General features: G+C 35.9%; 1 protein-coding gene across 12 annotated transcripts in view; it reads left to right on the top strand.

Annotated features, from left to right (window-relative positions):
• PPP1R12A (protein phosphatase 1 regulatory subunit 12A) overlaps window positions 1-18,499 on the top strand; it is a 178,025-nt gene that overhangs the window by 85,600 nt on the left and 73,926 nt on the right. For all 12 annotated transcript variants that reach the window (XM_055395316.2, XM_055395312.2, XM_055395309.2 and 9 more), the window contains 2 exons: window positions 10,183-10,301; window positions 17,594-17,753. In XM_055395316.2, coding sequence (XP_055251291.1) covers window positions 10,183-10,301; window positions 17,594-17,753 — 279 coding nt within the window. The remainder of the gene's footprint in view (window positions 1-10,182; window positions 10,302-17,593; window positions 17,754-18,499) is intronic.

Genomic DNA, 18,499 nt, shown 5'->3' with positions numbered 1-18,499 from the left:
TACTGAATTTCATCAAATCTGATTCCATCGTTGTAACAGAGTATCATTATTTTATGTACCAACTTAAAAGGTTAAAAAAGAAAACTAACAGTGTGTATGGTTTCTTGTTTTTAAGCACCTTGAGATGTTTTTCTCCCCCCACATAGTATCATTCTTTATGCAGTTGCAGTGTGGTGGATGCAGCATTGCTGAAGAATATGTTCTTGTTGCCTTTGCGATTTTCTTCTAAGCCACTGACATTAATAGCATTCTGCAGGTTCTGTTGGTGGTGCTTTCTTGACGTTACTACATGGTTCGGTTCAGTTGAGTTCAGTCGCTCAGTCGTGTCCGACTCTTTGTGACTCCATGAATCACAGCACGCCAGACCTCCCTGTCTGTCACCAACTCCTGGAGTTCACTCAAACTCATGTCCATTGAGTCGGTGATGCCCATCCAGCCATCTCATTCTCTGTCGTCCCCGTCTCCTCACACCCCCAATCCCTCCCAGCATCAGAGTCTTTTCCAGTGAGTCAACTCTTCGCATGAGGTGGCCACAGTATTGGAGTTTCAAATTTAGCATCAGTCCTTCCAGTGAACACCCAGGACTGATCTCCTTTAGAATGGACTGGTTGGATTTCCTTGCAGTCCAAGGGACTCTCAAGAGTCTTCTCCAACACCACAGTTCAAAAGCATCAGTTCTTCGTCGATCAGCTTTCTTCACAGCCCAACTCTCACATCCATACATGACCACTGGAAAAACCATAGCCTTGACTAGATGGACCTTTGTTGGCAAAGTAATGTCTCTGCTTTTTAATATGCTATCTAGGTTGGTCATAATTTTCCTTCCAAGGAGTAAACGTCTTTTAATTTCATGGCTGTAATCAGCATCTGCAGTGATTTTGGATAAATACTACCTAGGAAGGTATTTTTTAAGTTAATAATTAAGCTCAATAAATAAGGTATTAAAGGTATCAGTGCACATAAATGAGTTGAAGTGAAAACAGTAGGAATAGCTATGACTGGGTTACATAAAGACAGATAAAGACAACCACGTTGTGTTCATTATCCATTGTATGTATGATTGTAAGTTCAATTGATTGTAGATTTTAGCAATATTAAAATTGGGGGAATTTACATCTTAGAATTATTACACAATGAGTAGGATTTTTGCCTCTGGGAATTGGGAGATGCAGTAATAAAGAAGGACAGCAGTGCATGTAATTAATTTTAATAAACAAGGGTGCATCTTTAGTAGGAATTAGCACACAATCAAAGAAGTATCATCACTGCTCTGGGGAATAATTAAAAGAAATAGGGAAGACAGAACCTTCAGAATTTCCTGTATTTAAAGGTACTCTGCAAAGAGAAGAGAGGAATGTAAATACTTCCACACATTTTGGATTTGTTTTTATGTTTTGTTTTGACAATCCTGGCGCCTAGACAGTTGGAAAACAGAGCCCACTTTCACAATAAATTCATTTCTCTCACATGTATTAGCCTGGTCTTCACTGTTGTATCTAGAGCATAATTGTGAAACCATGATGTCAGAAATTCAGCCAGGTATTTGACAAGGTATCAGGACCACATTAATCCATGGTATTGGACTAATAACATGATTTACATCTAAAAATAATACTTCCGCCTGTGGGATTTTGACAAATTGATTTTTTTTTTAAGATTGAAATTGGTAATGTTATAAACATTATAATTTCCTGACAATTAAAATTGAGAATTTCTGTTTGTGGGAAAATATAATATATATGCTTTTCCCTATTCTTCCTGCTAAGTACAAATAAAAACCCTGCACATTATATATAAGATAACCTCTGAAAAGTGGAAAGAAGTCAGAACAACTTGGGACCTCAGGATTCAAGGAGTGACACAGGAGTGAGTTTTTGGCTTTTCTCTTTGCTTCAGTGTACCACACTTTGAACTGAGGAAACTGATGATCCAGAAGCAACGGTGGCCACACACTGCCCTCAAAGAGAGGCCCAACAAAGCCTAACCCTTTTAGCCAAGTACTAGGAGAGAGACACCCTGAAACCTTTAAAAAAAAACAAACAAACCAAAACTTACTCTTTATTCCACCAGATACTGCAGAAGAAAACCCAGTTCCCACCCACACCCTCAGTAGCACAGGCCAAATAGGGAACATAGACTTCCAACATTACCAGGCTGTCATGAGGTGCCCTAGCACACCCTGTTGTCATGATGTCAGATTAGGCGAGATACAGAGCCCACTGAGACTTTCATCCTCATCAAGTGGTTAACCAGCCCGCCCCTAATTTGCACTGGAGCCCATGTGAAAAGCCTGACTTATATCCCCACCTGGTAGTGAAAAGGAGCACCTCCACCTCCCCACTTAGGTGAAGTCAGAAGAGGCATGGTGGAGAGGTTGTACTTCCACCATTGCCCATCAGTTAGGAGGCCTAACTCTCCCCTTGTGGTGTCAGTGGGGGCCACACAGGGCATCACAGTGAGACGCCCACACCTTCTCAGCCGGGAAGGTGTCAGAAGGCTTGGTGGGGAACCAGAGCTAACAGGGAGTTGCTCCATCTCGTGTCACCTGAACTTTAATGAGATAGCTAGCCCCTTCTCATCGTTTCTGCTAGAGCAGGGCCAAAAACATCATCAGCAAACATATAAGATTTAAGCATGATCTGGACTTTCATAGTGCTCAAAGTGTCCAGATTTTAAATGAAAATCTGTTGTCATATGAAGGAAAATCTCAAAATGAATGAAAAAGACAGTGGAGACCAGCATTGAGATTACTGAGATATTAATCTTAAAATTATTTGACAAAGATTGTAAGAGCATCTGTCACAAAAATGCTTCAACAAGCAATTACAAGTATGCTTGAAACAAATGAAAGAAAGTTATAGCCAAAAAAAGTCTGCAAAGAAATATAAGATGAAGAATCAAATGGAAATTTTGGAACTGAAAAAATCTAATAACCAAAATAAATAACAGATAGGCTTAACAGCAGAATGGAGGGGATAGAAGAAAGAATTGGTGAACCGAAAAACAGAACAACAGAAATGACCAAATCTGGGCAACAGAAACTAGACTAAAATTAAATGAACAAGCCTCAAGGGCCAGTGGGACTGTACCAGAGAGCTCACATTTATGCCTTTGGAGTCCCAGAAGAAGAGAAAGAGGGCATGACTAGAGAAGTGTTTAAAGAAGTAATAAATAATAGCTGAAAACTTACTTAAACTTGGCAAAAGTATAAACCTACAGATTCAAGAAGTTTAGCAAATTTGAAACAGGATAAACCTTTCATTTCTGAAAGCTAAAGACAAAGTAAAAATTTGAAGCAATGAGAAAGAAATTACTATAAGATTGGGGGAGGGGGGTATTGAACTAAAACAGAGGTCTCTTCAGAAACACAGAGACCAGAAAGATGTGGCACTACATTTGTCAAGTGCTGAAGGAAAGAACTGTTAATTAAAAAAAAAAAAAAAACTTTCAAAAGTCCCAGGTCATAACTTTTATTTGGATTCTTACTGCTACAATTATTTTCAGCTATTTTTTATTGTGATAAAGAACTTTAAATATAGCAGAGTACATTCCCACTGAAGATGCATAAGGTTATTTATACTTATTTTATGATGTTGCTGAGACCTCAAAAGTAAATACCATTTATTTTTGAAGTTAATGTTCTACTTACCATCTTTGAACAGTTCAGGTAGCTTAATTTTCATAATTTCTGTCTCATTGGATGGTTGTGAGTAATTCATTTGAATTTTCAAGAAACAATTATTTAAGTGGTTTTCTGATTTTTGTGTTCTTTTTAATTGTGAGAAACATAATATTTAGTTTTAATAATGTTAAGTATATTCATATTTTTTTTTACTACAAATCGTGATAGACTTTTTCATCTTGCAGTACTAAAACTCTACCTGGCAAACACTAATTTCCCCTCCTCACTCCCCTAGTTCCTTTCCTCTCTGCTATTTTTATGATTTTGACAACTTTAGGCATTTTATATTAGTGGAATCATACAGCATTTAGCTTTTTGTGACTAGTTTATTTTGCTTACCATAATGACCTTTAGTTCATCTATGTAACAGAACTTTTTTCTTAAGTCTACACTGACATTTCAATTTTTAAAAAGTTCATGGATTGAATACATGAAAAATCCATGTATTGGTTAAAACAACCTCTTGATACTAGTTTTTCTCCAGTATATAGCAATGTACATTATTCAGTTCTTGCTGATTGAAATTTCTGTCTCTAATCACTGTTTTCATTAGCTTCTAATTTAAACATAGAATTTTAAAATGAACTATTTCCCTTTCTCAAGCAGTCTCTTCTGTAGTTTGGCTTTTGTCAAAATTCAGAATACAAGATAATTAATAGAATCCATCAAATTTGTCGTTCAAATTCAGTTGACTCCGAATCGTTCTAATCAAGATAGAATCCTACCCATCTAATATACCACATCCAAGTTGCATACAGTAACTTTGTTAACAGTTTTACATCTTTTATTATATTTTTAGATTAACACACAAGCAGTAATTTTGTATAAATACTTTGGATCATGTCTTGATTTTGAGGTTTATTATCCAAAATTATTTATTGACTTAAAACTGTTAGATTATCATAAATCTCAGTAAACCTAGCAGTGAATCCACCATTTTTCACTCCAGTAATATATGATTTTAATCATTCAGTAGGTGGCATCTCCTGGGCTTCCATGTGACTCAGGCAGTAAAGAATCCACCGGTAATGTGGGAGATGTGGGTTCGATCCCTGGGTTGGGAAGATCCCCTGGAGGAGGAAATGGCAACCCACTCCAGTATTCTTGCCTGGAGAGTCCCCAGGGACAGAGGAGCCTGGCAGGCTACAGTCCATGGGGTCTCAGAGTCAAACATGACTGAGCAAGCCTGCCCCCTCCCTCTTTTTTAAACCGTGAAGTATTTTAAAAAGTCACCCGTCTGAGAAACAGTCTAATATTCTGACTTCCACTTTGGGACTCCTATGTGAAATCTTTGTGTTTTTTTTTTCCCTCAAGAAATCTTAAAATAAATATAGTGTGTTTTTCCTAATCAGGAGTCCCATGAGCTGCTTATAATACCCAGCCTTTTTTGTTCTGAAGGAAATCTAACCGTCTGTTTTCAGTTATCTCCAAGGGTCCCACAAAGCGAATTTCTGGTATTCCAGATCGCCATTATTTTGTTTCACATTACCTTAAACATTGCTTTCTGAATGTGATGATTTCTCATGATGTGATAAAAGATAGAATTTTAACTTTATTTTTAGACATCAGTTCATTTAAACACAACGCAACCCTGTAAGTTATCTATAAACTAGGTTTCAAATGTTTTAAGTTAATGAATATCACACAGCTGTCAAGAAACTGAAGTGGGAACCAAACCCAAAGTCTGCAGAATTTAAATGTTTATGCTTTTTTTTCTCACCAAACCAATCTTTGAATGATTTTTTTCATATTATTCATGGTAATTTAAAAGAATGCCATGAATTTATTGATTGATTGACATATCTCTTTTAACATTTACATTTGCAGATAGTTTGAGAATGCTAGAGAGATTTGTGAATTGTATGTGTACATATTTATACCTAAACTTTTGGCTCAGGGATTGCTCCAGGGCCTACTTCCTGCCAGCAGTTTTCAGAGCTTTACTCTTGTTAGTTTCTCTTAACATCCTTCCTGTTTATATAAATTTTAGATTGACTCTCTTTTGGCTTTGACCTGGTACTTCCTTGAGACTCTGCTTCCTTCTGCTGCAAGCACTGCAGCCACTCTGAGACCTTCCTTTTATTCTGTCTTTACATCTTGTGAATGATTTTTAATACCTAGGCAAAATATAGATGGCTCAACTGTAAAGAATACACCTGCAATGCAGGAGTCACAGGAGACACAGGTTTGATCTCTGGGTCCGGAAGATCCCCTGGAATAAGAAATGGCAACCCACTCCAGTATTCTTGCCCGGAGAATCCCATGGACAGAGGAACCTGGCAAGCTACAATCCATAGGGTCACAAAGAGTTGGACATAGCTGAAGCGACTTAACACGCATACAAGCAAAATATAAGTGGTTTTATTTAAATATCTGATTGTTTGATTTAGATTTTTACCTAGCAGAATGCTTACATATTCTCCTGGAGCATAGTAGTTACTATTGCACTAATATCTTTTTTTTTCTCCTGATTTATTCATTTATAGTATATAAATATTCTTCATTACTTTACTTTTTTTATTAGGGGATAGTTGCTTTACATTGTTGAGATGATCTTTGCCATACATCAACATGAATCAGTCATAATTGTATATATATATATGTGTGTGTGTGTGTTTATATATTTGCTTCCCTGGTGCCTCAGAGAATCTGCCTGCATTGCAGTATACCCGGGTTTGGTCCCTGGGTCAGGAAGATCCCCTGGAGAAGGAAATGACAACCCACTCCAGTACACTTGCCTGGAAAATTCCGTGGGCTACAATCCATGGGGTCGCAAAGAGTCGAACACGACTTGAGTGACTTCACTTTGACATATATTTATATCCCTTCCCTCTTCCCCCAACCCACCCCTCTAGATCATCACGAACACCAAGTTGCACTCCCTGTGTTATACAGCAATTTCCTGCTCATTACCTATTTTACACATGATAGTATATATATGCTATTCATTACTTTTTTATTGCAACTTTAAAGACTATGCAACAGAAAAAGTTGCTTCAATTCACATATGACTTTTTTAGATGTCCTGCGAACATCATAAAAATGAAACATTGCTTCATATAAGGAGAAATGCTTACAACATATTATTAAGTCTAAAAATACCAGGCTGCAAAATGGCATGGTAGCCATTTTTGTGGTCTGATATACATAGACAAAATGAACTTGCTGCAGAAAATTAGGATAATAAATGCCGCTCCCTCCCCCCCGCCCCCAGAAAAATCCCCACTAATACAAATCTCTTCTAATGCGGGACTTCCCTGGTGGTCCAGTGGTTAAGACTCCACTCTTCCAGTGTGGAAGGTGCGGGTTCAATCCCTGGTTGGGGAACTGAGATCCCAGGTGCCGTGAGGCATGGATAAAGAAACAAAGCAAAACCCTCCTAACGTTACCTCTGTTAAGTTATGGTATCTATTCTTTCCTTCTTCTCTCTTTCTCTTTCTGTCTGTGTGTCTTGTAAAAGTTACATCTCCACATAGATATTCATAGCTAGTTGGGAAAATCCTTCTTAAAGCCAAAGGTTGACAGGCCTGACTTCATATAACCTTTAAACTTCACTCATAACAGAATACTGTCAGAAAAGATTTATTTTAATGTAGTGACTATATAGTAAGTGTAATGTGCATATAAAATAGTGACAATATACTTGTAACACGTCTATTAGAAGTAGGGAATAGCTCAGTTTTTTGTGAATCATTAATTAGTATAGCCATCCATACAAATTAAAAACTTCGGTTTATCATAGATACCTTCCTCGCCCTTGCTTCTTGTATCCAGCTTTTCTCTTGGATCTCCTAGATATCTTTGGAATTTATCCATTTCCTCCATCAAATTCAAACTTCCAACATAATTTTTCTCCATTGCTGCAGTAGCTCATATTTGATGTCCCTACTTTCTTTATCCATTCCATTTGTTTTCCATACTGCATAAAGTGATCTTGAAACACATAAAGGATCATTTAAGGATCTTACAAAACAAACTCTAACTTGGGGGTGTGCATGACAGAAACTATGTAGAGATTGATTAATTCTTTTTCGGTTACTCCCAGGAAAATGAACCAGGCCCTTGTCTAGCCATAGTCCACAGTCAAACACTACTGAAGCCACTTAGCACGCACACAAGCACTTGTCTAGACATACATGTTTCCTGTCACAGGGTTTTGTTGCCTTTTGTTCTGGCACACACAATCCTTCCGTTACATTTGCTGCTGCTGCTGCTCAGTTGCTTCAGTCGTGTCCGACTCTTTGCGACCCCATGGACTGCAGCCTACCAGGCTCCTCCGTCCATGGGGTTTTCCAGGCAAGAGTACTGGAGTGGGTTGCCATTGCCTTCTCCACGTTTGCTGCTTGTACCTATATATTCTTCAGGGAATCCTTTCCTGACCTTATTAAATCAAAATTCTATTAATTCACTTACAGAGGTAAAAGGCTCTGTCATAAGGCATCAAAGATTTCCATTAATTTAGATAAATAATCTGTCTCTCTTTCTAGATTATAAAATCATTGAGGGGAAGCTCTGCATCTGTTTTTGTTTGCTGTTATATTCCTGACATGTAACAGAGTGCTCAGTACATAGTAGGCATGTGTCTTAGCTTTGACTGCTGTAAGAAAAATGCTATAATCTAGGAGGCTTAAACAGCAAGCATTTGTTTCTCACAGTTCTGGAGACTAGAGAGTTCAAGACACACAATTCTGTGTTGGGAGGGCTCTTTTCCTGGCTTGGAGGTGGCTGCCATCTTGCTGTGTACTCAGTGCAAAGAGACAGTGAACTCTATTATTTTCTTCTTTAAAAACATTAATCCCATCATGGATTCTCCAACCTCATGATCTGATCTATACCTAAATTACCTTCCCCAAATCCTGCCTCCTAATACCATCACGTTGGTAGTTTGGGGTTTCAACATGAATTTTGGAGGAACACAAAGTCATTCAATCTATAACATCCCATAAGTGTTTGTTGAATTAATGCACACATTAAAAATAAAAGTGAAAGATGTAACTGGGAAGTTCACAAAAGGGGAAAATACAAATGCTAGTAAACACATCCAGATAGTTCAACCTCCTGTGTAGTCAGGAAATAAAATGATGATAAGGTGCTTTATTCTCATATAACATTGAGAAAAATTTTAAAAGATTGATAATGTCAAATGTCCATTTAAGAACACAGTCATTAGCAAGATAGTATGAAAAAAAATTGATCTAGTCACATTGTGAAATATTTTTCAGCTGTTACTAGGCAAGTATTGCATTCTAGTTCATTTAAAGTAATCCCATTAATTTTGTTTTACAAAAAGAACCTCAAAAGTAGTTATGTATATTTGTTTATATACAAACATATAAATTTATAGCAAAGGTACTGGAATACCTTTGCTATAGCATCCTTGCCATGCTATTGATAGTGTTTATCTCTGAGAGGGAACGTGACAATAAAAGAGGTATAGGGTTTTTTCTTTTTTAAAAACTCTGTAGACTTTTTTTTTCTTACTCACTGTTTTTATAATGCATATATTGTCATGTAGCCTATAAAAATAAACAAATAAGGGTAGATTGATTTAGGGATATGAGAAAAAAAAGAACCATTCTTTACATAAAAGTAAAATCACGGATGCCAAAAGAACTTGTTTTAGTCTAGAACTACAAACAGTTCCATACTGTTGGAGTCTAAAATGTGGAAAGAAGAGTAATGAGGCTAAAAAGAAAATCAAACCAGATCAATAAGGGCCATATGTGTTTTCTCCTAGCATGGACGACCATTCAGAGAATCTTAAATTGAGAATTGACTCCAGTCATGTCAAATGGATGATTCTGGAAGATGGTTTAGTGAAAGAGATTCATAACCATTTTGTATCTGGATCCCTTGATCCCTTTGGCAGGTGTGATGAAGCCTGTGAATCTGTTCTTAGTATTGTATTTCAGATGCATAAAATAGTGCAAAGTATGTGTATTCTTCAGTAACACATTAAAAAGACCTAGTGGCTGGTCTGCTAATTACCTCAATTTCAAAATAGTCATGAGCATGAACAGTATTTTAAGATATCTGTACCAGCTGAATGACCTCTGCATTATGTCCATGAGTCTCGGGTTAGGAACTTTTGCTTATGGCATGAGACTGGCATGTGTAAAGATCAGTTAGGGAACTAGTCAATATGGAGATAATGAAAAATCTAAATGGAGATAGTCTGAAATAATACTATGAAAGAATTCATAATTATTTAAAAATATTTGTAATATTTTTAAATGACATTTGTACAGTAGCAGTATAGTATTAGTGTTTGTATTAGTATTGTATTGGTATATTCCTTACAGAAAAATTAGGAAATAATGAAATTTTAAAAAGAAAAGAAAGTGTGCTTTATAGTAGCTTCTTAAAGCTTACATAATGCCTATGCTTTCTTTTGTTTTTATTGCTGCTCTTGCATAGAAGCTTTTACCTCATTAGCTATTCATTTAGTCTTACTTCAATGATATCATCATTGCTTAACTCTCTTCCCTTTAATTCTACAGGTTTTTGATTGGTCAGGGAGCACATGTAGGAGCTGTCAACAGTGAAGGAGACACGCCTTTAGATATCGCTGAGGAGGAGGCAATGGAAGAGCTACTTCAGAATGAAGTTAATCGGCAAGGTAATAGAAACCAGTCTAAATGGAAAGTATGTTTAAAACTGTCTTGTGAAAAGTACGATACTTGACTTTTTCAAGAAATAATTGTTGGCACTGAAGGACAGTTACATTGGAGTGTGAAAAAAAGTCAGTTTACTTAATAATATATGTAGTCAGGTTCTACTTGAACAACTGTATGATTCTTAACTCTACGCCTTTTTAATATTTTTCAAGTTGAAAGAAGTATCGTAAGTGGTAGGATCAGGCATAAAATTACCTGTCAATAAAAACTTTGGAGATAAGTAAAACAGACAAAGAAGATGGGAAGTGTGCAGGGTGAACAGGACACATTTAAATAGAACGGTCAAGAAGTCCTCACTGATATATTTAAGCTAAGGTCTTCTCCAGGCGATGGAGTGAATCATACAGGTCTGGGGAAAGAACACTGCATACAGGGGGAGCAGTGAATTCGCGGATGGGAGGGTGCCGGATGTTTTCAGAGGAGCAGCGAATGAGACCAGTGTGACTAAAGCAGACAGAAAACAAGAAGAGGCTCGGAGGAGATGAGGTCGCAGAAGTAGCGGTGGACCATTTCACGCAAGGCCATGTGGGCCATTGGAAGGATTTTGGCTTTGAATCTGAGTGAAATTGGGGGGTCAGTGGAGAGGCTGAGATAGAGTGACATGATGTGACTTATTGTAGAAAGGATTTCTGGGGCTGCTGTGTTGAGAATAGATTGTAGGAAGGTAAGGGTAGAAGTAGGGTGGTAGTAGACAAAGTGAGGAGAAGAGTTTGGATTTTAGATATATTGTGAAGATTTGACCAAGAAGATCATTGCGTGATTAAAAGTAGGGTGTGTAAGAAGAAGGCAGGGAAGATTCTAAGATTTTTGGTTTGAGCAACTAGATGGGTGAAAGTTTTATGAGAGGTATGCATATTGTGGAAAAAGTAAATTTTATAGGGAAAGGTTCAGGGGTTCATTTTTTAGACATGTTAAGTTTGTTTTGCCTGCTAGATATCCCAGCGTTTGAATATATTAGTAGAGAGAGGTACAAGCTAGAGATATGAATTTGGGAGATGTCAATTTATAGTGATAGATGATTGCTTATGGATAGAATTTCTTTTAGGAGTAATGAGTATTCGAAAACTGATTGTGGTAATGGTTGCACAACTCTGCAAATTTACTAAAAACCACTAAATTGTTTACTTTAAGTTGTGTGAATTATATCTCAGTAGATATAAATCAATTTGTCTTCTGGGCACATAACCAAAGAATTAAAACGAAGGTTTCAAAGAGACTTTTATACAACCATGTTTATAGCATTATTCACAATAACTAAAATATGGAAGAAAACCAAATGTTCATCAGTGGGTGAATGAATAAACAATGTATAGTATATACTTACAGTGAAATACTGTTCAGCATTAAGAAGGAAATTCTGGTTGAACCTTGAGAGCATTATGCTATGTGAAATGAGACAGTCACAAAAAGACAATTACTGTCTGATTCCACTAACATGAGGTACCTCAGGTACTCAAAATCATAGAGAAAGTGGAATGATGGTTGTCAGGAGTTGGGAGGAGGTGGGAATGGGGATTTGTTGTTTAATTAGCATAGCATTTCAGTTTTGCAAGATGAAAAGTGTTCTGAAGATTGAGCAACAATGTAAATGTACTTAACATTGCTGAACTGTCTACTTAAAATGATTATTAAAATAGTAAATTTTATTATCTGTATTTTACTTCTGTTTTTAAAACATGTATATATAAATTACTGTGATTTCCACTGTATTCTTATGTCTAGGCAGTGATTAAATGAGTATTATCAGAAGAGAACTATGTTGTGTAAGATATGGAGTATTGGTTTAGAGAGGGTTGAGTCTTGCTGAAGTGTGGTTCATTAAATAAAAGCAAAGAAATAGAAGCTAAGTGAAAAGTGATTTTTATTTCTTGGGGCTGGGAAAATTCATAAGGACTACCTGGTTGCTTTGGGGCTTCCCAGGTGACACAGTGGTAAAGAATCCACCTGCCAGTGCAGGAGACATGAGAGACTTGGGTTCAATCCTGTGGAAGAGAATCCCCTGGAGTAGGAAATGGAATAGGAAATAGTATTCTTGCCTGGAAAATTCCATGGAAGATCTTAGTGGGCTACCATCCATGGGGACACGAGTTGGACACGACTGAACACACACACACCTCTGGTTGTTTAAAAAACAAATCTTGGGTACTAAAACTGAGGAGATATTTAAATGCTTAAATAGAGTTGAAGCATTGTAACAAGTAGCTGAAGGTACCTGGAGTCCAGAAGAAACAAGGTACATGTTACAACAGTAGTCATAAACTAGAGCTTGGAGAAATCCGCAGAAGAACTTCTAACAGTTCTGTCCTAAGTGCGCAATTTTGGAGTAATGGGATAGTCAAGACTTGAAGAACCCGGAAGAACGGATATAAAGCATCACAACCTAGAAAGAAAGAGTGCCTTATCTGTCCGTTTTGCCCTGATTAGTGCCCAGATAGATAGCAACTGGGAAAGGCATGGAGATGTACTGAAACTTCTTGTCTTTAGTTTCTTTCTATATAAAGGAAACTGTTAGCAAGGCTGATTTTAGTTGCAATGATTCATTCGATTTTGATTAATGTCCCAGCATATTTGTTCTGAGTGCTGGGTATTTAAAAAAAACAAAAAGAAACAAACTTTGCTCTTGAGGATTTCATAGGGTAGTAGAAGTGACAGATACATACACAGAGCTTTACAGTGCTGTGTGCTAAAATACAGGCAGGAACAGAGCGAGGTGGGAGAACAGGAAAGACCCTGACTAACTGCTCTCAGCAGTCAGGAAGGGTTTGAGAAAGATGACATTTGAGAGGGAGTTTGCTTGGCAGAGAAGAGGGTCAGATGGTATCAACAAGTGCAGAGAAAAGGGATCAGAAACATAGCAAATGCAGAGAATTCACTAGAATTGGAAGGGAGTAAGAAAATCAAGATGGAATTAGTATGAGATTGAGACTTGGTAGTCTGGAGGATGAATTCAAATGGGGAATACATGGTGGCATGCCTTCCCTGAGGAAGACTTTTCAATTAATCCAGGTGAAAGACCAGTAGGGCCAAAATAATTACATTTAAGATGGAAAGAGCAAAGAGCCAGGGTTGTTTTCAGAAAATATTAAGGTAAAATTAAAACAGCTTGGTGAGTAATTGAATATGGAGTTGAAGGAAGAATTGAGACCAGCTAATTTGCCTCCTGAGATTTCCAGTGAAGAAGTGATGATTGGGTGAATTCACACAGGAAAAGGTGGAACAAAGCAGGAACAGATTTAGAAAGTACATGAGTTTGTTTTGAGATGTATTGAATTTGTGGTTGCTAAAGCACATCTAAATGGCAGTGTTCAGTGCCATGTTGGAATCTAGGAGATGTCAGGATGGAAAATGTAAACCTGGAAAAATAATAGATGAGAAATTCTGGAAAATAATATATAATATGACCCTGAAACTGAAAGTGAAGCACTGATACTAAAAATAAAAGCTAACTTAAAAAAAAATAATCTAAATGCTAGTTATTTGCCAGGCATTGAGCAGAAGAATTATTTCATTTCATCCTTATAGCAGTTCTACAAGGTTAATAGTGCTGTCACTGCATTTTATAGATGAGAAAAGGAGGCACAGAGATTTGCCCAAGGTAAAACAGGTAGGAAGTGGTGCTGTATGTAGTTCAGTCCCAAACAGTGTAACAGATACCTTGAGCCCCACACTCTTCATCACAGTACCATACTGCATTCTATTAGGAATGTCTCCTAGAAATATTTCCTAATATTCATTTATTCATGGGAATAATAAATGGGAATATATGATTTATAGAACATAACTTTATTCGAAAGGAAAAAAGATAGGGGCATCTGTATCAGTAGAGTTGAACAATTTATAAAAGGAGCCTCCTAAGTATATCACTAGTAATGACAAGATTTCTCAAATTATTTATCCTGATATGAAAGTTACTATTTAATATTTTAAAATTCTTTAATCATTCTTTTGGCTCTTGTTTCTTATTCTAATGTACATGATTAACAACTAGTCACGCTTAAGTAAATTTCCTTTGAAAGTAGTAATAATTGAATAGTAGATGAAAGTACTTCTGATTTATGTTTTAAAGTAATTTTCTTTATTTAACTTGGAATACAAGTCAATTTTTGCATCTCTTATCTAACCAAATTCCAATTCAGTTTTATGTTTTCTTACCTAAGAATTGACTGACGTTTTCTTATAAGCTAACATTTACTGTCTCTTAATAGTAGTGACAGATGATAGTCTAGTCACTTTATTATATCATACCCCATTTAGTTCAGTATACATTGTGTTCATTGTTTAAAAGTTTTGCAATTATAGGTAAACTAAAGACCAGTAGATGAATTAAAGACCAATAAAATGCTTTATAGGATCTTTTTCCTATTAGTCCACAAGGCAATAAAAGAGAAGCAGAATCATAGACTTTTAGAACTGATCATGATAATTAACACCTTAGTGCTTATTCCTCTTCTGAGTACTTCACATATATTAATTAGTTTAATCCTTACAACAGCATTGTGGATAGGTACTTTGATTATTCCTAACTTACAAGTAAAGAAACTGAATGCTAGTGTGGATTGTGTCTTGCTCATGATCATAGAGCTAGTAAGTGACAGATCAGGGATTGAAACCAAGCAGTGTAGATTCAGATCTGTGTTCTTAACTCATTATACTAATATAGAAAGAAGTTATGGCTGTCTGAAGGTTACTAACCTAGTTAAAACACTGGAATTAGAAAACAAGTATTATTCTTCATATATATATATATATATATTCTATTTCTATATATATATTTATATTGTCTGATGAGGTTTTGAAAAAATGTAATTGTCCATCGCTCTAATCATTGGTATTTTTAAAAAGATTTTAAAGGCAAGAAAAGTGTTGTTTTAGTTTATTTGGTAACTGAATTTACTTAAACATAAAATATTTCCCTTCACTTATACTTAAATTTTAGACTTGAGTTGTTTTTATATATAATTTATATAAAGGCACAATTTGGTGGCAGCAGAGGGTAATTGCTTTGTAATAAGGTAAAGATAGCATGAAATTAGGTAAATCCAGAAGTAAGAAGTAGATATTTTATTTATTTCAAGTCCAGAGGAAATTTAGAATAATAAAAGACAGTACCAGTCAGGCTGTTTAAGACAGTAAGGAGAAAAGAGGTAAAGATAATAAATAGGTTCATGTTTTAAAAGACATAGTAAAAAAACAAACAAACAAAGCATAAGAAAATAAATCAGTCTGAGAAAAGTCTTTTAGTAGAAAGATTATTCTTAATGTATTATAGTTGCAACCTTATAATTTCTTTTATGAATAACATTAGAAGACATCTTCAATAAGATGGGATGATTATCTTTTGATAGGAAATTTATAGTGTATAAAATTGCTTTTTTATAGAAATGGTGATGCTTTGTAAATAAAGATAATAGGTTTTATTTGTTATATATTGCATATATAAGTCAATTTGGAAAGTTTTACTGTGAGTTTCTTTCATATGTGTTAAGGTCTCTAGTTGCAAGATGACTTTAGCTGGTACTTCTATAATCTTGGGATTTTAAAAATACGTTTCCGTTTTTGCCTACTTTTTTAAGATTGAGCTTCATTTCAACAGTTCAGTTGTGTCTTGAATAAATAAAGCAAGCAAGATAAGGATACATTCCAGGTAGAGGATACCAGCTTGCACAATAGCACAGGCAAGTGATGTACTTGACCTATGTGAAGATGCTAGATGATTAGAACACTGGGTGATGACAGAGGAGAAAGACTAGAGATTAAAACTGCCTTGAGACCAAATCATAAATGGCTTTGTATGCCACACTTAAGAGCTTGAGCTTTGTCTTATAGGAGCTTGGCAATCATTGACAGGTTTTTATAGAAAAGTGAGATGATCATATTTTGATATAGAAAAACCAGTCTTGTGATCATGTGGGGAATGACTCAGAAGGGACTGAGGTGAATGAATTAAGGGCCAGCTGTAGTCATCAAAGTGTGAGACATAAGACATGAATTAAAATAGCACAAGGAGCCATTACAAAGGCGTTCTAGGAGATGGCAACTCAAAATCTGCTGACTAATTGGATGAGGGCTGGAGATAAGGTAAGGGGAGGGATGAAGGATGACCTCCAGGTTTCTGGGCAAGTGTTGGAACCTAAGGCTTCCCTGGTGGCTCAGCATAAAGAACCCTCCTGCCAATGCAGGAGACTCCGGTTCAAAACCTGGATCAGGAAGATGCCCGGGAGAAGGAACTAGCAACCCACACCAGTATTCTTGCCTGGAGAATCCCATGGACAGAAGAGCCTGGCCGACTGCAGTCCTTGGGGTTGTAAAAGAGTCGGACACGACTTAGCAACTAAACAGTATTCATTTAGTAAACATTTACCGATCCTTTTTACTTTATATCAAGTACCCAACCAGATGATGGGGATAGAAAATAAAAAAGCAGTGTCTTTACCTTTTAAAAAAATTTTAAAGCTTATGATCTTCTAGAGTGTAAATGATGTGGTGTGTGTTGTTTTTTAAATAGCAAGCATTTGAAAACATAAGATAACATGAGATTACTGAAGAATTTCAGGATTAGCTTTTCTCTTTTAATTTTTTTCTTAGAATGTTGAGCTCTTTGAAGGTTCTATTCCATTCTGAATTCCCCTCCTCTTATCACCTCCACCTAGCACAGTGCTTCAAGCTTTTAAATGAATAAACCTCTGTATAACTTATTAAAATTATAAAACTGATACTAACGGTATGAACAGTGTGTTGGTAAAAAAAATAATCTGTCTTAAGGCCTGTTAAATTTTTACATGCAGACAGGACCTCCAGGTTGAAGTGTTCAGTAAACATTTATGCCTACTAGGCTAGAGTTCAGAGAATTAATCAAAGCAAGTGGATAGAAAATTGAGACTTAAATATATATGATTGTGTTTAAAAAAAAAATCTGTTTTTTAGACCAAAGGAAGATATACCTTCGGGAATGTTCAAATATTCAAAAACAAAAGGAATAAGCATAAAAAGTTAAAAAAAAAAAAATAAAGCCAGAAAAATACTGTAAGGACAAAAATTAAATAGTCAATTAAAAATGCTAATAAAATATCTACAGTATTCCCTAATTTCTATAACTAGCATGTTCTACGCAGCCAAGTTTTCAAAAATATAATATCACTTTTAATTTTCACTTAAAATGATTTAGATAATTTTATTTCCGAACAAAAACACTTTCTATAGAGAAAAAAATTAAAAGTTATTTTCATCATATCAGGGGTTGATATAGAAGCAGCTCGAAAAGAAGAGGAACGAATAATGCTTAGAGATGCCAGACAGTGGTTAAATAGTGGTCATATAAATGATGTCCGGCATGCAAAATCTGGAGGTACAGCGCTTCATGTTGCAGCCGCCAAGGGCTATACAGAAGTTTTAAAGTAAGTATTGCTTCTCACAGTTGTTTTTCTGCTTTGTTTTCTTTATTTCATTTTTCCTTTTTTAAGATACCTGCTAACATTATTTTGAAACAGTTTTTGAAAATTACTTAAATGTTGAATGTTATGGTTTTGTTTCTGAAGTTCTTTCATTCTCAAATTTTTATTATTCTCCTGTTTTTTTCCATTGCAGTTTTCTAAGTAAAATTTAAGTGTCAGACAACGATTATGTGTTGCCTTCTGGTCTGGTGAATTATTAGAGTCACTTTGAGGTTCCCAGATAGGTGAGCTCTAGATACAGAAACTAAGAGCAGTGTTGTATATAATACATGCTATCAAGTTCTGAGAGCGCGATTTGTACTGATTGTTTACTTACACATAATTCGTCTGATTTTTTTTTTTTTTTTAAAGATTTTCACTATGTGAGCACTGGAATTGAGAGCGCTATTAGCGTAATATTAAACCATAAGCAACTTAGACTATACAGTAAGTCCCCTATATATGAGCAAGTTCTGTTCCAAGAGTGTATTCATAACACCAGTTTGTAAGTCCAACAGAGTTAGCCTAGGTACCCAATTAACACAATTGGTTATATAGTACTGTACTTAATAGATTTATGCTAATTTTCACACAAATAATACATAAAGGCGAGCAAGAAATAAAGAAACCGTGTTTAATCTTACAGTACAATACCTTGAAAAGTATAGTAAGTACTACAGCACAGTAGCTGGCATACGGGGCGGGCCCTG

The sequence above is a fragment of the Moschus berezovskii genome, chromosome 6 (assembly GCF_049115385.1).
Source record: "Moschus berezovskii isolate FMDL1 chromosome 6, NW_MosBer_1.0, whole genome shotgun sequence".
Classification (NCBI taxonomy): domain Eukaryota; kingdom Metazoa; phylum Chordata; class Mammalia; order Artiodactyla; family Moschidae; genus Moschus; species Moschus berezovskii.
The sequence above is the reverse complement of the archived record's forward strand: the minus strand, read 5'-3'. Positions and strand labels throughout refer to the sequence as shown.